The 22,344-nt window shown below is 39.3% G+C and overlaps 1 protein-coding gene across 1 annotated transcript in view; it reads right to left on the reverse strand.

Moving 5' to 3' along the window:
• ptprz1b (protein tyrosine phosphatase receptor type Z1b) overlaps window positions 1-22,344 on the reverse strand; it is a 58,597-nt gene that overhangs the window by 29,206 nt on the left and 7,047 nt on the right. The window contains exons 2-8 of the mRNA XM_037696223.1: window positions 18,711-18,756; window positions 16,204-16,411; window positions 11,463-11,614; window positions 8,987-9,082; window positions 8,782-8,848; window positions 8,483-8,640; window positions 1,255-1,405 (exon numbers count right to left, since the gene is read on the reverse strand). Of these exons, the coding sequence (XP_037552151.1) occupies window positions 1,255-1,405; window positions 8,483-8,640; window positions 8,782-8,848; window positions 8,987-9,082; window positions 11,463-11,614; window positions 16,204-16,411; window positions 18,711-18,756 (878 nt within the window). The remainder of the gene's footprint in view (window positions 1-1,254; window positions 1,406-8,482; window positions 8,641-8,781; window positions 8,849-8,986; window positions 9,083-11,462; window positions 11,615-16,203; window positions 16,412-18,710; window positions 18,757-22,344) is intronic.

The following is a 22,344-nucleotide window of genomic DNA, read 5'->3' on the forward strand; positions in this document are numbered from 1 at the left end:
TATATGGTGGATGGTAGCCATCTTGAATTTTGACATGGAAACTCTATTTTTAAAAGTGAACTTTCTCATGCTTAGATGCAGCCACACACTAAAAAGGAAGTTGGCCCATCGATTATTTTTCAAGTTATCTAGCTCACAATGTTTACATATATACATGGCAACAGCCATATTGGATTTTGACATGGCAGCCCAGTTTTTGAAAGGAATTTTTTTACACCTAGTTGCAGGCACAGACTAAAATAGAAGTCAGTACCTCATTTATTTTCCAAGTTATCGTGCTTACAACATGTAGAGACAGACTGAGCCAAATCCCACTTTTTTGCTCTGCAATAGGGGACAATAAATCAAGCAATAGATTCATTCAACCTTTATTTATACAATATACAGTATACTGGTTCATTCAACAAGCAATTTTTAAACAAATTCAACAAACCCAATAATGTTGAGAACAAACACTGGTAAACAGGCTTATTCTATAGTGAAAAAAAACGTATCCATTTGTTACTTTGAAATAAAATAAATGCTTAGTTTATTACACATATAGCTGTTGTTTCTATTTACCAAGTACATTTTTAAGTGCAATATTTATGTTTAAATGTTAAGAAAAAGATTATTTACCAAAACCTGACCTCAAAGAGGCAAATTTATTTATAATAAATTAATTATGTGCTTTTTTGTCTATTGTCTTTTATTGTCTTTGTACAACATTTTGTATCCAAATTAAGATCAATTTATTGCATATTTTTTTATATTCTTATATTAAAATCCAGATTAATTCTCTGTTTTAAAATATTTCCACCACACGCTTTTTCTATTCCCCTGCAAACGTCATTTCACTCATCACTGCATCCACGTTGACAACATTTTTGTTTTTTCTCCTCAGCTTTTACTAAAAAAACGACTGCGTGTCCTCAGAAATGTTTCCACTGGTCTCCAAACAGAAGCTTTCCACTCAGACTGGGTGTTTTGTTGTCATCAACAGCTCCTCTCACATGTGAGGTTCCACAAGGTTCCATTCTAGGTTCATTACTTTTTCGTTTACTTGCATGTTTGTTTCTATCCTTAATAAAATTGGTGTTTTGTTTGGTTTTCATTTCTTCTTTTTACTTGTATAGCTCTTTGGTTAAAACTTTTTTATTTTAAAAGGTGCATATTTAAAATTTAGCCTTTGAAATAAAATCAGCATGTCAATAGGATGCTACAGTTTGGATGAGGTGAAGCAGATGAAAACAGGAAGTTTAGGTGTTAACGTACTTGGTGTGAGCACGTCCTCAACTCCAGTGTAGGAGGCGAACACCTGACCCATAAACTGCTGCTGCTGCTCCCGGAAGTTGTTCTGCAGATAATCTGTCAGCATAACATATCCGGCCTGCTCCATGGTCATCACCTCGCAAAACACTTCCAGCTGGTGAGACACAGACAGACGAAACAAGAGAGAACGTCAAGAGAAAAAGAAACACGTCTTCAGTGCCTTCCATTTCTCTTGTTTGCCAAAGTAAACCAAAAAGCTGATGCTTGTAGCTGCGTGTGTTTTTAAGAGGCTTGTGCTGTTGCCAGGATGAGGCAGAGGGAGACAGCGGTGCTCTATTTTTGGTTAGCGTGAACATGCTTGTGTCACACTTTGCCATACTGCTTCATTCAGGCAGACACAAGCAAATACACACTAAAATCTGTGCTCTAAGCACAAACCATGGGGCCTCATTTGCTCCCTTTTCTTCTGCTTTAAAATTAATGATCACTACACAGCCCCCCGCAGGCTCTTAAACATCTTTAGGCAGGATCCAGTGTTACTCTGTCATAAACCCCGAGCTTGCATTTTTGACTGAACCAGTCACTTTGTACAACTTCAGTGCAATCTTTGTCTTTCCCTTTTTAAAATTTGTCTGAAACCAGTCACAAATGCAACCACAAACACAGCTAGCAGTAAGGCTGAGATTCCCATCCTTTCATCTATCCAACCATTTATAGACCAGTGATTCAAGAGCTTTGTCTTTTTGACTCAACACCTTCTTTAAGACAACAGACCTGAGCAAATCGCTCATTACCCCAGATCCATTGGTCCTTCTCTAGCTCCGTTCTGTCATCACATGTGAACACAATTCCCAGATACTTGAAGTGCTTCGTTTGAAGCAGACTCCCCCCAAACTGGGATAGCACCACCTTCGACTCAACTGTGAACTTCTTTAGTGTACTATGAAGATCATGACTTAAATATGTAAAAAGTAGATGTGAAATCCTCAAGTTCCTAAACCAGAAACCCTCCTCCCTATGACTACACCTTGAAATCCTGACTGTGAACACCAAACACAAGGTTGGAGACAAGGGGTAGAAGTAGCAGAGTTCAACCTGCACCTGGAACAAGCTGTACTTTGTGTGAGATTATGGAAATAGACCTGGCTTTGGTTACAGAGAACAAACAAACCTTCTCCAAGTCCACAAACCCCGTGTGGACCAGACAATCAAACTCCCATGACCAAGACTGAAGACCTGGCCTACAGTTCCATGGGACGCTCAACCATTCAATAGCTCTAACTGATGAGACAATGGTAAAAGTGGGGCATCAGATTATTCAAACATCTGAATATTTGGTGGTCCTGCATCCTCAAAACTGTCTCTCATAGATTTATGAGCAGATAAATGTGGCTCCTAAATCTTTCTCTTCATTCAACACTAAATACTGTAGCTACTACTCCGAATGATTTATCATTACATGTTTCTGTCCTAAACTTTTTCTTTAAACAAAATTATTCAAAACGTGTTTAGAATAACTTCCCAAGTTTAAAAGAAAAGGTTAACGTAGTGAAAAGTCTTTTTTTTTTGTATGCCAGGGCATTTCCTCAAATATCTGAAAGCCTATAAACACATAAAGATGCCAATCAAAGTGCAGGTCAATGGTATGATATTTAAACAAAATACTAGCATTTAGTTTTGTCACGGGCAGAAAATGAGTTTAACCCAAAGTTTATGAAAGTACAGTAGTCCCTCGATACTTCGCAGTATGCCTTTCGTGGACTCGCTCTTTCACGGTTTTTCAAAGTAAGAGTGGACATGACACAGTTGACTGATTGATGGAAGAGTCACACGAACGGCATGGGTTTTTTATTTAAAATAAATTATTTACCGTATTTTTCTTTGTATAAGTCACAGATTGTTGCATAATTTACATGCCCTGTGACTTATAAGCGACAAATTTGTGGATTTTTTTCCCCATATTTATAAACCATCTTTTGGCCGAGATATGACCGTTTTCATTCATTCTGACTGAAATTTTTTGAGCCAGTACCAATTTCAGCCACTTGATGGCACCAGAGTAGTAATATTGTATGGCATGCTGTTGGCAGTTGTATCATGTAATAGGAAAACGTGCCTATAATGACAAATTCAAAAAAGTTCAAGACAAAAACAAATGGACTTTATTTATTACAGTTTATACTGAATTGTTTTCTTCTTTAACTTTTTTGAATTGACCATGTCCTGGATGACTAAGAATCTTGACCAGCTTTTAATGACTCAATCAGCCTGCCGTAGCCTCCCCACCTTGGTTCTGCTTGCTGTTTGGACCGACCGTCAATCCAACTGCACTGCCCCGGCGGAATGCAGTGGGTTTGACCATTAAATTACATTTATTAAGCAAACGTTAGATTGATACACACTTTAATATAATTTCAAGCAAACAAATAATTGTTTTTAAGTGTTAATCTTGTTAAATTCTTGTTAAAGTCCTCCCGCGCATGCTCCTGCGGCCGCCATTTGGTGGCCCATTGGTTTTTGGCACAACACCGGTCCACATTTCCAGGTTTGGCCCACATTTCCGTGCTGTCAGCGGTGATGCGTAACAAACGTAACGCGTCAGCGGTGATGCATAATAGATGCGACGTATACGACGAAGCGACATATTTATGGATTTTTCCACTTTATTAGACAAATATGGACTGATGCGACTTATACGGTGGTGCGACATGTACGGAGGAAAATACGGTAAATGTTTTTGCACCTGTGTGCAGCCCACAGGTGCAGGGAGAAGCTCCCTCTGCAGCCTGTCACGATCTCCTTCTTTGCCACGCACACATTTCTCCTGCTGCATCGGCTTCGTGAAGGGTTAACCCTTTGCTGTCCAGATGCACCGACCGACTTTTGTCTTCCAACTTAAAATTCTAAGTATGTCATATTGTAAATATCACAAAATATACAGTAAAAGTATTAAAAGTTATTTTTTAATTATTTGAGAACTTCCATGTTCAGTTGTTTCAGTGCAGTTTATCAAGAAGTACATTTCTGCTCCATGCTGCAGAGCTGTGCGAAGGGATTTGCTGTCCTGCTTGTGCTTCTCTTCTCTACAATTAAAATGTAAATATTTTAAATAAACAATCCATGCATGGATTGTTTATTTAAAATATTACAGTATTGTAGTGAACTAGACCTCCTACATCAATCTGTCTCTGAAGACCTTCAGGGGACAGGAACTGTTATTTCATTGATTTGAATCCAGAAATACAAATGATCTCATCAAGAGACTATTTAATTGTATTCTGAATTAATCAATTGAAAGAACACTCTTCTTTTTTATATTATCATTACTATTTTACAATATCTTGATAATCAAAAGTGTGTTTAGTTCATACCATTTCTAAATGTTGAAGTAAACCACTCATTTAAATCAACTGTGAAACAGAATTAATGATTTTTAAACCTCATTAGACTTCATCAATCATACAAGTTAAATGTCTATTTACGAAGTAAGTGTGCATTCACTCTTCTGTCTGTGTGAGGAGTGGACCTGATGTCGGTCGAAAGTCAGAGACAAGTTATGAGAACGAAGTGCCTTGTTTTAAAACTCTATTCCTTCTCTTTAAACTTCTTTTCACCAGTAAATCAAGCTAGATGCCTTCAGAGATGAATCAGTCTCAATCAGTAATGTTCTGTAGTCTTGTTAGTAAAGCGTGCCAAGTTTATTAATCAGAAACAGATCAGCAAATCAATGTGTACATGTTTGATGTTAAATTTTGATTCTGTTAAATAAATGACCGCATTTATTCTGATGGGTCAAAGATAAAATGGCGTCTCATGTCACTAATTACCACTCCACTCCACAAGTTATCTTGGTCACATGGAAGAAATTTAACTCGAAAAAGAAAGAATCCGTTGTAATTGAACAATTAATCTTCTTTGTGCTTGAGCTAGCTTTAAGAATAATTAAGTAGTAGTATGTTACAGCGAAAGCTGTCCCTACATTACTACAGTATTTAAATTTAAAGTGTTTATGTACACAGAACGAGAGAGATTGGGAGAGAACTTGAACTTGGACTACTGTATCCCTACTTCACCATTTTTCACTTATTACAGGGGGCGTGGTCCCCTAAACCCTGTGATAAACGAGGGTCTACCGTAATTTACTTAATGCTCTGATCTGCACATAATAACATCACTAATGACATCAATGTGTCAATCAATTATCTGCATTTTATGGGTGTCCATATTGTGATTGTTGTAAAACTTTTCTAAAGTCGTGTACAACATTAAGCAAAAACATTTCATGTTATCAGATGTTTTTCTTTTTTTTGTCATAGAATTCACAAAAATAAAGAAATAATCAGTCAGATGCAAATTGTAAAACAATATTTGAAAATTTTTCTCTAAACTTATGTACAGAAAATGTCAAATTTCATTAACTTTGAAAATAATAATTTACACATTATTTAATAATTTTATGGCAGCACGACGGCTCAGTGTTTAGAACTGTTGCCTCACAGCAAGAAGATCCTGGGTTCAATTCCTGGTTGGACCTTGGGTCTTTCTGTGTGGAGTTAGCATGCTCTCTACGTGCTTGCGTGGGTTTTCTCCGGGTACTCCGGTTTCCTCCCACAGATCAAAAACATGCATGTTAGTCTGCCTTCAGACCCAGGCCTGCCTTGCAAAAGAGATTTGCGATCCCATTGGGATTTGCCTGGTAAAATGAAGGTTAATAAAAAAAACAAATAATTTTTGGCTTCTTTTTTTGTAATTTTATATAAATAAGAACAAAACAAATTTCAGTAAATTGATTTTCACAACAAAACAAATTACAATTCTGTTTTATGTTTTGTTTTTCATCTGTTCAAACATGTACAGACTGCTGAATTGATCATTTTTTTCAGATGTGGTACTTCTCATAGCACAGAACAGCAATAAAAGCTGATTATTTAGCCATGATTATGGTAGAATATATTTTCCCAGCTATATTTATAATGCCTGTTAAAGGCCTACCATGAGTATGTGAAACTTCAGATTTATTTCCGTTTAGTTTAGTCAAATTGCATCAATCTCCACAGACGTCTCATCCCGTGCTCCGATCCATCATGGCTAATTTCATTTCAGGGACAGAGTCCTGTATCAGCCTGTGGATGTAGGATGTTGCTGGTCATCTGTGTGCTGACTCCCAGAATAAAACCCAACTGACACAATCCCTCTTGGCAAACAGAGACCAGCAAAATGAAGTCTAATTTTAATCACTTGTGATACTGGTGGGAGGTCTCTGTAAAGGTCCTCGTTTGTCAACTTATGTTGCCATGTGACATTGAAGACATGTCTCAGTGGATGAGTAAAACACCCATTTAATCTCTTGTGTTGTGCTTCAGTAAGTGGCCATGACCCGTATAAGAGAACACTTCCAACTGTTGCTTTGAAGAACATTATCTTTAGTTTCCTTGAGAGCAATGAATGGCAGATTTAATAAAGTTTTACTATTGCTCACCAACCCTGAGCTATTCTGGTGCTTACCGGTAGTTCCTTCTCAGTGGTGGAGATGCTCCGAGATTGCTGAAATCATTCACCTGTTTGCTCAGGTGTCCTGTGAGGGCACTCAGTTTCCAAGAAGTATCGTGCAAAGGCCTGTCACGATAACAAATTTTCCTGGGCGATTGTCTCAAAAATTATTGCGATTAACGATAATGTTTGAAATTTGACCATAATTAGTAATTATTGTCGAATTTAAGAAAAAAAAGTTTGTTAATTTGTTTTGCATGTAGTACCTTTTTTGACCACTGGATGGCAGTATAAGACTGTTTAAACTGAAGGATGGATAGTGAGGGAGCGAACAGCGTGTCTCGTTAAGAAAAATGGGAGGGAGGCCCCTTGACGTGACATGGGCTGCCTCTCTGTTTCTCAAAATGCCAAACGCTTCGTGTGGTTTGAGCTCTTTAGCATAGCATTTGACACACAAAGCTTTTAATTAAAAAAATCAGTAAACAAGTTCTCAGCTTCTTTTTGCAGAGAAAAACAACGTTTTACACAAAGGTGCAGGTTTCAACTGTGAATTTTGGAGCTTCGACAAAACGAAGATTTTTTCCCCCCCCCCGAAGTCGGCCTGTTAGCTTAGCTTGTAGCTTAGCTTCTCAGTAGAGCTACTTTTACATATCCAAAAACACGATTTTGGACGGTTAAAACAGATTTTAAAGAGAAAAGAGAAACTGAGGGGTCAGTGAAGAGCACCTGAGTTGAGCCTTTTTGTCATCCAGTGTCTTCAAAAGAAAGAGAAACACGAAGAAACGATAAAGCTGATAAATGAAAACGAGGTTGACAATTTTCATTTAGCATGCGATGAATTGATTTATTGGTTATTACGACAGGCCTAGTTGTGCATCATTATTTCCATCTTATTAGCATTCATTTGTAGTCCAACTTCTTGAGTTGCCACTTCATTCAACCTTTATTTAGACAGGTAAATCTCATTGAGCCTCGAGGACTCATTTACAAGAGAGACCTGATTAGACTTCAAGGTGAGATAAAAAGATTTGTGCAGCAGACACTGTTCAACACTATCTTCGTTTATTTCCATAAATTCCCCACAGAAAGCTTCCAACTTTGAATATTTCTAGAATTTTACAACCCTACTTCCAACACACAGTGAGCCCTCACTGATCGCAGGGGTTATGTTCCAGAGACCTCCGCAGTAGGTGAAAATCCATCAAGAAGCAGTGTTGTATTTAATTAATTATTTACTTATTGTAACGCTTTATATACACTTCCCACACTGCTACAAACCTTTCCCACTCTTATTAACCTTTCCAACTCTCTTAAACACTTTGGCGATGAAGAAGACGATGATATGAATGTACAGTACACACAGTATAAAAAACTGGGTTTAAAAAAACCTGCAACACAGTGAAGCCACAAGCAGTGAACCGTGATATCGTGAGGGACGACTGTATGTCAAATTCTGCTTTGTGTAACTAAAACAATTTAAACATCTACAAATGTACTGGTTTTACATCTTTTTAAATGGTACGAGTCTGACAGCAAACAAAGATTTAAGCGTTTATGAGGTGATAATATTAACATCTAGTTATAGTTCGATCTGATCCAATTGTTTCTGCTGAAATCTCTTTCAGACAGTAATCTGTGGAGAGGGATGCTAAGAGTTGATACAAACTTGTCTGACTCATGTTTTATTTTTAAAATGTCCTCATTTGTGAACGTTTGCACGTGAGTCATTGAATCCACTGACCTGAGATTCTGATATGGCAGCGGTGTGTTTAAAGACGATCCACTCCACCAGTTCAGAGCAGGGAGGAGATGTCAGCGAGCCGTTGTAGATGTAGTACTTATCTGTGATGTTTGGCAGCAGGGAGCGCAAGGTGAACGCTTCCACTGACCCACTCTTACCTGATAAAACAACATGGAGGCAAAGCTTTTTAGAAGCTTAAGGCCAAAAACTTGCACAGACATAAAACCAAGTTCACTTAAAGACGTATTAGTCCAACTTTTGTGACCATGTTCAAGCAGAGATTTTTAGCGGTGACCTACCGAACCTGCTGACTGTCTCTATGGCTTCCTGAACAGGAATGAAATTCTCATTTTCTTCCAAGCCAACCTGCAAGAAAATACATATTAGATTGAATTAATTTAAGGCAAACAAGCTAATCACTGCAGTTCGCTGTGGCGACCCCTAAAGAAGGGGGAAGCTGAAAGGAGAAAAATAGAAAAGAAAAGCTAATCGTTGTCATCTTACCTCAAAGAGAACAGCCAAGGCAACGACCCTCCCTCCTCCCTTAATAGCATCATCGAGACTTTGGAAATCATCAGGATTGTAGCAGTAGATCTGCATCTAAAGTCAAGCCAGAATCAAACAAGTTGTCTTTATTCAGAGTCTACAGGCTTACAGTCACAAAGACAGCCCCTTTGATCAGTTGGGTTTTATATAAACACATAATCAAATGGTCAAGTCTTTACCAGGTTTTAATCAATAGCTTGAAGAACCAAGTTAAGAGGAGATAACTCAGTATTCTTTTCCTATAGGAATTTATCAGTTTCTCACATCAGTGTAGATCAATTTTGTCCCACTCTACTTTATAACTTTACGTCAGCTTATTGGGAATTGGACATTTTGTTTCGGCCCAGCTCTTAAGGTTTCATCGCAGCGTTTGAATCAGGTTGAGGTCTGGACTGTGAATAAACCATTGCCACACCTTGATTCTTCTCTGGTTCAGCCAGTCTGTTGTAGATCCGATGCTCTGGTTCGGATCGTTGTTCTGGTTTATGATCCAGTTTGGTCCAAGCTTCAGCTGACATAGGTGGTTTTACATTTCACTCTAGAACCATTTGGTTAAGCTGTTCCAAAAGTTGTGGTCAGGAGCCCACACTGGGCCATGAAACCTCAAGTGAGGTTCCCAAAAAGTTTTCTAGAAATCAATTTAAATGTAAAAAAAAATTAAATAAATAAAAGCAGATGGAATGTTTTCCACCATAAGTATTATAAAGAATACTGTAATACAATAACCACAAATGAAACAAGAGTACTACATAAGGCACATTATACCTCCGTTGATGAGCTATTATACAGTAATACATCAGTCTTTATATAGCATGACCTGGACTTGAAAAAGCCTTGTATAACATTTAACCTTTATTCGTGACCTTGACATTAGAGCTGGGGTGATGAGAAGTACACAAGACACAGTGTCTAGTTATGATGCATATGTGTATAATGCTTTATTAAATTATCTTGAGCAGATCAGAAGTTATAGGCAGAACAAGAGAAAGTTGACAGACGGCAGGCAGAGACTATACTATGACACGTTTGCCTTCAACTGGCGTAAGTTGTTTATATTTTAATTATTCCTTTATGTAACATGGTTATAAGCACAGCTTGAATACTAAAACTAATCATATTTGGGGTCAAAAGCTTCAGAAAAGGTTTTTTTTGGTAAAGCTGGGAAGTTTTGGAAGCACTCCTTCAGTCTACAGAGGCGTACAGGGTTCACTCAATGAATCCCAGGTCCTGCGGCTGCAAACCCAACCCAAATTATCACCACTCCACCACCATGCATGACATCTGCTATGAGGTGTTTGTGCAGTTTGGTTTTCAACAAACATGACACTTTGTATCAATGCTGAAAACCTCTCCTGTGGTCTCCTCGGACTAAAAGACATTTCACAAGATGAAACTTGAGTCACGTTGCTGTTCTTGTAGAAAAGACACGTGTTCAGTCTTTTTCTAACTTGGTCACTGGGGCCTGTAAAGTCGGAGAGTGAAATTTTGCATTTATTTACAACTTTCCTGGGAATTGCATGGTCTGACCTTTGGGTGAATTTCCTGAAAAGTTCATTTGTGGGATGATTGGCAACTGTTTTAAAGGTTTTCTGCTTATGAATATTTTTTAATCAATGTAGAATATTCTACATTGGGGTCTTGTTCACGAATGAGGGAAAAATGGAGCGTGAGATCGATAGGCGGACAGGTGCAGCATCAGCAGTGAAGCAGGCGCTGTACAGGTCTGTCGTGGTGAAGAGAGAGCTGAGTCAAAAGGCCAAGCTCTCAATTTACCGATCGATCTACGTTCCTACCCTCATCTATGGTCACGAGCTTTGGGTTGTGACCGAAAGAATGAGATCTCGGATACAAGCGGCCGAAATGAGTTTTCTCCGCAGAGTGTCTGGGCTCTCCCTTAGAGATAGGGTGAGAAGCTCGATCATCCGGGAGAGACTCAGAGTAGAGCCGCTGCTTCTCCACGTTGAGAGGAGTCAGTTGAGGTGGCTTGGGCATCTGGTTAGGATGCCTTCTGGACGCCTCCCTGGTGAGGTGTTCTGGGCATGTCCCACCGGAAGAAGGCCCAGAGGAAGACCCAGGACACGCTGGAGGGACTATGTTTCTCAGCTGGCCTGGGAACGTCTCGGGATTCTCCTGGAAGAGCTGGCCCAAGTGGCTGGGGAGAGAGAAGTCTGGGCCTCCTTACTTAGGCTGCTACCCCCGCAACCCGACCCCGGATAAGTGGAAGAAAATGGATGGATGGATGGATGGATGGATGTAGAATATTGAAAAACTTAGAGATTAGTCTAACCAGATAAGGTTAGATGGAAATTATTTCAGACCCTGGTAAAAACCAGATCATTGCTATTATGCCCTTTTAAACCCTAAAACTGAGTAGAAGTGGACTTGTTTTTCCTCATAATACAAGAGAACATGTGGTATGCTGCAGTTGTTTTACCTCTAGTGGGTATTTCATCCCATTCAGGCTGTGTTCAGACCCAGCTGATGTTGCGTTACAGCGTCCCCAGTGGAAGTTCAGGCTGGCAACACGAAACCTGGAGCTCAGTCCTCCTCCGCTCACAAAAAACTCCCCATCCACATTTATGATTACTAAAACATGCACAAAAACACAATTTAACAAAAACAGGTGTCAGAAAGGTGAGTGTGGTGCATCAGATTTTTCAATCATGTGGTGGTTTTGTTTACGAAAAGTCTTCCATAGATTTATGAGCAGATAAATTTGGCTCCTAAACTGTTCAGCACTAAATATTGGAGGTACCACTCAGACTGACTGATCAGTACTTATCTGTGTTTCTTTGTTTATCATTTCTTTGAACACACAAATAATTCAGAGCACGTATTTAAAATGTTTTCTGAGTCTAAATTTATTATTTTATAATTATTATTATTTTTATAATATGGCAATATAAAGAGTTTTTATTTTTATATGCCAGGGCATATCCTCAAATATCTGAAAGCCCTTTCACTTTCTAATCACACAAAGATGCAGATCAACGTGCCAGCTCCTTATCAGGCACACGACAGCTGTTGTATAAAAATGTGGCCTTTCTGTGAGACCGTAGGCAGGATGTAGCTCTGGGAGTCACAGATGAGTAGCACCTCTGCAGACAAACCGCTTACAGCTGAAAGAGAAAGTGTCTTAACGTGTACGATTATGTGTCTTGATGCTGTTCAGGAAACTTTAAATATGTCTTGGGTGAGCTCAAACTGAAGAAACACGTTTGTATTTAAGGATTAAAAGCTGTTTGGCAAATCACTAATTATTGGATGACACGTTAAAAACAACAAGCAGGGAATGCAAGTACCGCATTTTTCGCCCTACAAGTCGTGGTGTTTTTGCATAATTTACATGCCCTGCGACTTATTCGCCGAAGCGATGTATTTTTGTTTTTTCTCATATTGATAAAACAATTTTTGTCTGCGACCGTTTTCATTCATTCTGACTGAAAATATTAACACTAACATTTTCAGCCGCTAGATGGCACTCGATTAGTATGGCATGCCGTTGTGTCATGTAATAGGTAAAAGTGGCTATTAATGACACAATCGGCTTACCATAGTCTGCCATCTTTGTCCAGCTCGCTTGGAGCAACCGTCAAATCAGCTTCATTTCGCTGCACTGCCTCGAAGAAATGCAGCTGATTTGACCATCGAAGTGCATTTATTAAGCAAAAGAGACGGAGACACACTTTTACTATATATATATATATATATATATATATATATATATTTCGAGCAAACAATAACTTTTTAAGTGTTAATCTTGTTAAATTCTTGTTAAAGTCCTCCTGTGCACGCTCCCGCGGCCACCATTTGGCAGTCAATCAATTTTTGGCACAACACCAGCCCACATTTCCAGGTTGTCAACGGTGACGCATAATAGATGCGACTTATTTATGGATTTTTCCACTTTATTAGACATATTTGGACTGATGCGACTTATAGGACAGAACGACGTGCACAGTGGAAAATACAGTAACCCTTAATGTTTTTGGTGCAAGACATTCAAGTAGGTAGAAGTAACACTGTGTAGAAGAACAGAGATACAGTAGTTATTTATTTTTTTCTTGTCCAAGGCAGCACAGTGATGGATTCTGGCAAGTCGAGGGAGCAACTTTATCCACCACCAGGTGCACTGGTGGAGCCAGGAGATGCCCACCCCAGTCCTTTGAGGAAACGATACGTTTTAGCAACATAAAAACTTGAAACAAAAGTTTCCTCAAATTATTGGAGTGGTCGAGTTGCATATAAAAATGGTGGTGGCCATCTTGGATTTTGAAGTGGCAGCCATATTTTTGATGGTGACCTTTTTACACCAAGATGCAACTACACACCAAAATCACAATCAAAAATCAGAAAGTGGATGATTTTTCAAATTATAATGCTCACAACATATATGGACTTGACGAAGGGCATTTCCAATTCCCCCTTTTCGCTTCACGAAGGAGACAAAAAAATTCACCCACTGACAAAAAGAAAGCACCCAGAAAGAATGATGTAATTTGGATGTAATCTGATACACATACAGACCAGTGATGGGTGTATAAACTATTTGATTTAGAGGCATCTGGAACGTTTAGAGCAGACAAAAAAAGAGCACACGTGCTGGCATCACAAGTATAGCTATAGTCATTGGTGGCCACAGTTCTGCTGATCTGCTAACAGCTGAACAAATTTTCCATTTAGCAGATTAGCATCATCACTAGCTTTGGAAACCGTTAGCAGAATTATTCAAGGATTCAAGGAATTTTATTGTCATACCAGCTCACATTTGAATGTTCATGGTACAAAATTCAGACTCAGGTCCCAGATCAAGAAGCCTAACAATTAAGAAATTAATAAATATAAAATATTATTATATATATATAAATTAAAAAAAATGTAAGATGAAGCTGAATTACGTGCAGCTCAAGTTCAGCAGTCTGACAGCTGCAGGGAAGAAACTGTTTCTGAGCCTGGTGGTCTTGCTCTGAATGCTCCTCAGCCGCCTGCTTGAGGGGAGGGGCTGGAATAGACTGTGTGCAGGATGAGTGGAGTCTTTCATGATGCGGAGCACCCTCCCCCTGCATCATGAAGTACATAGGTCTGAGGTGGTGGGAAGGCTGCTCCCCACAGTCTTCTGTGCAGCCTTAACCACCCTCAGCAGAGCCATCCTCTCAGCAGCAGCGCAGCTGCTGTGCCACACGGTGATGCAGGTGCAGAGAACGCTCTCCTCCACCACACAGAAATAGAAGCTCCTCAGGACAGAGCTCCCAAGTCCAGCTCTCTGCATCTTCCTGAGGAAGTACAGACGCTGGTGGGCCTTCTTGACCAGACAGGAAGTGTTGGCTGTCCAGGTGGGGTCACTGGATATATGCATCCTCAGGTATATCCATCCATCAGTCATTCATCTTTTATCCACATCTTCCTTTTCTAGTCATGGGGGTCACTGGTGCAAATGTCCAGCTGTCACTGTGCAAGAGGCAGGGGACACCCTGGACAGGTCTCCAGTCCAGGTGTCTCTGTGATGGACTGGAGACCTGTCCAGGTGTCTCTGTGATGGACTGGAGACCTGTCCAGGTGTCTCCAGTCTATCACAGAGACACCTGGACAGGTCTCCAGTCCATCACAGGGACACATAGAGACAAACGAGACAAAAGAGACAAACAACCATTCATTCTCCCTCTCACACTTAGGGAAAATTTAGAGTTACCAATCAGCCTAACATGCATGTTTTTGGTCCGTGACAGGAAACCGCAGTAACCGGAATACCCGGAAAAAAACCCGCACATCCACAGAGAGAACATGGAAACTCCACCCAGAAAGGTCCTGGGCTTGGATTTGAACCGGCGACCTTCTCGTTGAGAGACAACAGCTTTACCAACTGTGCCACCGCGTCGCCTTTTAGCAGAATTATCCTGCTAAATTAGGTTTTGCCAATTTTAAGGCAGCTAACACAATTCACAAACTTGTTCCTGTCTGTTGTTGGCGTGTCTCGAACAGTCCGTTAGGCTGTTATTGGCTTACCACATGCACACCTGACAAGACGTGATTGGTGGACGCAGTGGAGGGCTTTGAGTGTCTTAAGATAGAAAGGAGCTGTATAAGTACAAACCATTTACCAAACTAAAATGAAAACATTTTGTTTCGTCACAGGCGGATAAACAGTTTGACCCAAAATTATGAAAGTAACAAATATGACTTAATTTCCATATGATTATGTCACTGATGACCTCTCTGTGTCACAACCATCTAAGATTAGACAACTTTTAGAGATTAAGAGAGATTTACAAGAACATTTCTAGTTTTGTTGTAATCTTTTACTAAATGTGTGTGTAAAACTAACATGTTCACATTTTATGGTGTTGTTCATGTGTTTTTCTCATTGTATTCAATGTATTTCATGACGGCGGACAACAAATGAGTGAATTTTCAGTCCTGCAAACCAAACCATGAGCTGTAAGATGCTACTTTTTTATTATCCCAAAAGAAAGTCACATCTAGCCTTTCAACAAGTTGACATAAATCTACAACTACACTTTCTTCAGTCAACTCTTCTTCGTTGGATTGTATTTCTTGGAGGCACATGTGAAAATCAAATTTAGATAAGTTGTAATAATGTATTTGGTGGAGGGCATCTCACAGCTTTATGTAATATTAGGTTTTCTACAGCTTACCAACTGTGTGCTATCTGCTCTAAATGTTTCATTTCTGATTTCACAAAGGCAAAGAAGAAAAACACTCATTTTAAATTCAATAACAGCTACAGCACACACAGAAACACTATTCTCCCAGGCAGTAGAGAAGAGATGGTAACGATACTGTAGCTCAGAGAGCTTTCATCTGTTTATCAGTTCAGACATCACATCGTCCTCCCTCCCCCTCTTCATACATTTCCCTCTTGCTCAGCCTCATGCCTGCCTCTCAGCATCGATCCCCTTTCATTACATGATCTCTCTGCGCTGCCTTCCCTCTGGTTGCTCTTCTTCCCATCACATAGTCTCTTTCTCTTCATTTCTCTTTTAATCCTCACTGTTCTCTCCATCGATAATCTTTGACTTCTGGATGGTTTTACTGTTGCACAAGAAAAGTTCATGTTCTTCCTACATATGGGGAATTAGCACTCCCTGCTTTGCAGCAACAAAATGTCAAAATCGTGGACAGAGAAAGACGTTTTAAAAATGCATTTTTTAACTTGCCAGTCTTGCCGTTGTTTTGGATGGTGGTGCTCATGGATGTCGGTCTGTCCCAGCCCTCCAGCTTTAGGTTCTGAAACTCCGCCCTGACCTGGGTAAACATCTCGCCAATGTCCACAGGAGACTGTTTGGCACTGCTGCAGGACGGATACTTCTTACCCCAACTCTGCTGGTTAAGGCTTCCTGCATAAGAAGAAACAGAATGTTGCTGCTAAAACCTGCTGAAACTCTGCAGCTGCTACAAGATCATGAGGTTTTCTTCCTGACATACAGCAATTAGAACAAGAAAACAACTGTATACAGCTAGCAAATGCATAAAAAGATTTTTCTTGTAATGTAAAATCCTAGCATGGATTTCAAATCAGAAATGTTAAAAATTGCACGTGAGGCACCGACTAGCATGGACACTGTTAAAGGTGTTCTTACAAACTACTGAATTATACAAGAGTTCTTAGCTTTTGACCCACTGCTTTGGCAAAGTGGTTTAGTTTTTGCTAATAAATATTGATATGTGACTCGAAAAGGAAGAAGCAGGTAAAGATAATGGATGGATGGATGGATGGATGGATGGATGGATGGATGGATGGATGGATGGATGGATGATGTAATGCATGGTGTTGTCATTTAAGTCAGGCTCTATGAAACTAATTGCAGGTGAGGAATGTAGGATCACCACAAACAGTCATCTTAATCAATCATACGGACTATACTTCATTATTGTCAATGGCTTTTCATTTGTCGTTTTTTATAAGAATATCGTAATATTTTAAAAGTTTAAACACTTTTCCTCCACGCCACTAGTGTGTGCTGCCTGCAGCAGAGCGTCGACTCGCTTCAAGCCGGCTTTTAGAACGATTCTGTGGCTGTGATCATTTTAAATGAGCCGAGTTGTAAACGCTTTCAAAAGCCAAAGGGGTCTTCTAAAGTATGGGATTAGTTCAAGTTATGAAGCAACAAAAAGGTGGTTTGTATGCTCCGCAGGGTTTTCTTGGTTTAACACAGAAATATGAGAGCGGCGCATGAACCGTCAGAAAAATCAAAACCATCGTAAGCTTTAAAAAAATTAAAAATGTTGAATGAGCTTCATGGAGTTAGAAAGATCTTCTGTCTGCTACATTTTTCAGGAAATGTTTACACCAGAAGCTGGGCCCATTGTCCCAGTGGTATGTCTAGATTTGTTTCCCCATTGAGGTCTGATTCCTTCACCAGCTTCATTCAGTTATATATTTTATACATATACATATACATATATATACATATATATATACACACGGTATATATGATTCCTTGCTTCTTTCTTGTCCACTGTAGTAGAAAAAGACAAACAAAAAACATCCTGGTGATTAGAAAACTACCTATGTAGCAAACTGTGCCAGTTTTAGCACATTTGTGTACATAGCATCATTAGCCAAATAAATAACATTTAAATATAGCTAATTTATTTACTGAACATACAAACAAACCTCGTCTATGTTATTAAAAGTGCAGGATAAGTTTAACAACCAATGAGAAATATTTCAAATACACTGCCTGACCAAAAAAAAAAAAAAAAGTCACACACTAATATTGCGTCGGACCACCTTTAGCTTTGATTACAGCATGCGTTTGATGCGTCATTGTTTCGATAAACTTAGAGTTCCCTTCACATTGTGTGTGGAAATATTCTTACTTTCACTATTAAACACAGCCCTGAGTGCTACTGTTGTTTTCTTCTATCTGATTTCACCAAAAGTTTAAGTGATCGCCGATCACCATCATTCAGGATTTTTTTACGGTCACATTTCTTCCTCGAAGACGCTGGGTCCCCACTATACTTCCAGTTTTTAATAGTGCGTTGGACAGTTCTTAACCCAATTTTACTAGTTTCTGCAGTCTCCTTAGATGTTTTCTCTGCTTGATGCCAATGATTTGACCCTTCTCAAACAGACTGGCATCTTTTCCATGACCATGTGATGCGTCTTTCAACATGGTTGTTTAAGAAATGAGAAGCAACTCATTGCACCAGTTGGGTTAAATAACTTGTTGCAGCTGAAAGACAATCACCCATGCAGTAATTATCCTATAGGAGGCTCGTACCTATTTGCTTAGTTAAATCCAGGTGGCGGCTTTTTTTTTTTTTTTTTGGCCAGGCAGTGTATTTGCAGTGTTTGCTTCTCATCTCTTTCTGAGAGGCAAAGCCACATTAATTCCTATATTTTGTATATTATTTGCAAGTCGTTTCAGTTTTATTCTATTCCATCTTGTATAAATACCAAAGGTGACCATAAATAAATAAATAAAACTGCTGATTTTGATTTTTGGAGGAAAACTATTAGTTGAGAAAAATAGATACATTAGTTGATAGAATAATCAACATAAAATAATCAGTAGTGGCAGCCTCAGAGGAAAGATTATTCATGTTACTTTTATTTTCTTAATTAAATACATAACAGGTAACAGGCAAGCAACATGTTGCCGTTTTAAAGCTTTTTGTTGGATCTGTGATGCTTTAGATATTAATTACAACTGACTTGGTCTGTGTGCAGACAAAGAGGGGCATTCTTTGGCTGCTGCAGCCTGAAGACAACACAGACCCCCAAAGGTCAATCAGAGAGCATTTACTACACATAAAACACTGAATGCTCATAACATCGTCGCAAAACAACACTTTAAAAAAAATCTGAACTTTCCCTTTAATGTTACATTGAGGTTTACCATACTTAATATTGCCCTGATGTGAACCGAGTAGACTTTTGTTGTTCTAACGAGGCTGTTTTTGTTGTGTAACATCCATTATTCTAATGAGATCCTTCATATGAGAGTTGCTCCATTTTTGTCATCGTCTGTTTGATAGTTGCAGTCATCGATTGGATTCGCTCTGGTGATTATTCTCTAAATGGTTTTCATCACTTGAATTACAAATATTTGAGCTTTACAAGGGTATGAAAGGAAGACGCACACAGAGCAGCTCTGCGCACAACAAAGTTGTGTAGAAAACAGCACAAAGCCTGTGGGCAGTTTGTTGAAGAGGCAGGGGAATATTTCTTGATGTGATGTGAACGTGTGCATATGTGATTTTCTCCTTCTCGCTCTCTTTTGGTCTTTTTTTTCGTTTGGTGGTGCTGCACCAAGTCTGCTCAGAGTCATTGATGCATTGCGAGTGTGGGTGTACTTGTGTGTTAAACAAGGCTGCTTCAAACATGAATTATGTAAGAGAAGATCAACACACACAAACATCCAGACGAATATAACTTGCAGCCAAACAAGCAGCACAGAAACGTCCAGTCGAAGCAGCGTAACAAGAGACAACAGCTGAATCTCCACTTTGTGAGAGTTTCATTCCTGATGGCTCCTTTAACAAAAACCTGTGATAATTGCATAAAATGTGCATTAATAAATTGTTTATTATGTATCATTATCATTATGTTATGTCATTATCATTATTATGTATCTGCATCATGAAGGACCTCACCCACCCAGCACACACACTTTTTGCCCCACTCCCCTCAGGAAGGAGGTTAAGGAGCATTAAGTGTAGAACCACTAGACTGAGGAACAGCTTCTACCCTGAGGCTGTTAGACTCATGAATCTCTAACCAGAATAATCACTGTGAAAAACCATATCATGTTGCTGCTGATCTGTTTCATGTTGCTGCTGATCTGTTTCAATGTTGATGTGTTCATGCGTGCACATCTGCTCACAGACTCATGTTCATGTTTGTGCTGATGTTCAATGTTTTATGTTATGAGTGCTTAGTGTATATTTAGTTGATGTTTTTCTTAGTTCATATCTTAGATGTTATTACTGTTTTTCTTATACATTTTATTGTTGGATGTAACTGGGACCCTGTGTACATAATTTCGCTCCACCACATGTACCACATGAGGTGCGAATGACAATAAAGAAACTCTGACTCTGACTCTGATGTGTCACAATGAAGCTGTAACAATTGAAATTCTAGACAGGCAGTGTGCGTATGCATTTATGACAACATACTTACGTTTGAATTTAAGCAACACTAAAATTTGCACCTGCATCCGTTAAATGCATGTCTTCATTTATTTTGTGTACTTTTACACATACTGACATGCATCAAGTGGAAGAGTTCAAGTATCTGGGTTTTGTTCATGAGCGAGGGAAGAATAAAGCGTGAGATTGACAGCGTAATACAATACAGCATCTGCAGTATTGTGGACTCTGTACCGGTCTGTTGTGGTGAAAAGGGAGCTGAACTGTAAGACAAAGCTCTCTGTTTACCAGTCAGTCTCAGAGTCAGAGATTTATTTGTCATTCGCATCTCATGTGGTACATGTGGTGGAATGAGATTATGTACACAGGGTCCCAGTTACATCCCAGTTACGTTCCTACCCTCACCTATGGCCACAAACTCCGGGTGTTGACTGTAAGAACAAGATCACAGACACAGGCGGTTGAAATAAGTTTCCTCTGCAGGGTGGCTGGACTCTCCCTTAGAGATAGGGTAAGAAGTTCAGTTATCTGGGAGAGACTCGCTGCTCTTCCACATTGAAAGGAGCCAGTTGAGGTGGTTCAGGCATCTGGTAAGGGTGCTCCCAGGGTGCCTTCTTAGGGAGGTGCTCCTGGCATGTCCAACTGGGAGGAGACCCTGGGGGAATACCCAGGACACGCTGGAGAGACTATGTCTCTCTGTTGGCCTGGGAACGCCATGGAGTCCTCCCAGAAGATCTGGAAGAGGTGGCTGTGGAAAGAGATGTCTGGGCCTCCCTGCTCAACCAGTTACCCCCATGACCTGACTTAGGAACAAGCATATATAATGGACGGATGAATAGACATGCATCATGTGTGCATGGGTGTGTAGAGCACAAATTCACGTTTGTATGTTATTTGTGCATACAGTATATGGAACCCCTGAACTTTTCTATTCCACAGAACAGAATGGAGCCTTTTTGAACTGGGTCATTCTCCCGTGCTGCTGGTGCACACTGGTTTACCATTCTCATAAGCACAACAACTTCTTAAGTGAGTTTTCTGATTTCTTGCCTGAGCTCACACCAAGATATGACCAAGCTTTAATCACTGGGGATTTGACAGGGCCTTCTCTGTTGCAGGTCCGACGATGTGCAGTGAGTTGCCACTACATGTCAGACAGGCTCCCTCTCTGTTTTTAAGTCTCATTTGAAAACACACTTTTACGCCCTGGCTTTCGATCCAGGGTGAGTTGATTTTAATGTCACTGTTTTATTGTTTTAATCATTTAGTTAATTATCTTTACCTCTGTGGATTTATGTATTTTATCCTGTGTCTTTTACCATCTGTTTTGTTGTACAGCACGTTGGTTGGCCTTGCAGCTGTTTTTAAGTTCTTTATAAATAAAGTGGAATGGTACATTAATAGCAGTTCCTGTTTTGAAGGAATAAATAAGAAATTTCACAACAGTCAGCTATAAAATGATATTATGTAATTTGTACTACAGTAATCTGCAACATTACTAAAATAAAGGATTTCATTAGTACGGAACAGCAACACTGAGTTTCACCTTCATGTTGAAATGTTAATAACATTATTTATGTGAGGAGCCAGCAGACTGCTGCAGAGAAGACAATAAGAGTAATAAGGTCAGAGCAGATGGTTCAACTGTAACTGGTCACACGTAACTTAACATTCCTGGTTGTGTGTGTGTGTGTGTGTGTGTGTGTGTTTGTGAAAAAGGAAAAGAGTGAGGGATTAAACTAAATCAAAGTCATCTTGAATGAGGCGAAGGCTTGCTTTGTTTATTTATCAATATTGCCTTTATTTATCAAATCATAAATTGATGCAGTAATGGTAATGTTTTTATTTTACCTGTAGTACAAAACTTTAGATTTTTATATTAGCTCACAAGATGTTGCTCTGCTTTTATATTTGAGAGCCTCTGAAAAGATCCACCAACACGTCCTTTAACTCACACTGGAAATATTACGTCTTCTCTATCCAGAGTCGCTGCGGAGTCCCGCCTCTCATCTCGCCCGACTAAATCATTTCAGTTTGGATGTAAAGTGTAAAAACTCACTTGTGCACTCACAATGTGCACAAGTAAACATTTAAACATTAATCACTAAACAGCAATTCTATCACGGGTAGAGTTAAAAAAAAAAAAAAAAAATATTATATATATATCTCAAATATAAAAGCAGAGCAACATCTTG

Source organism: Nematolebias whitei, chromosome 22, assembly GCF_014905685.2.
Source record: "Nematolebias whitei isolate Nwh7 chromosome 22, NemWhi1, whole genome shotgun sequence".
Classification (NCBI taxonomy): Eukaryota; Metazoa; Chordata; class Actinopteri; order Cyprinodontiformes; family Rivulidae; genus Nematolebias; species Nematolebias whitei.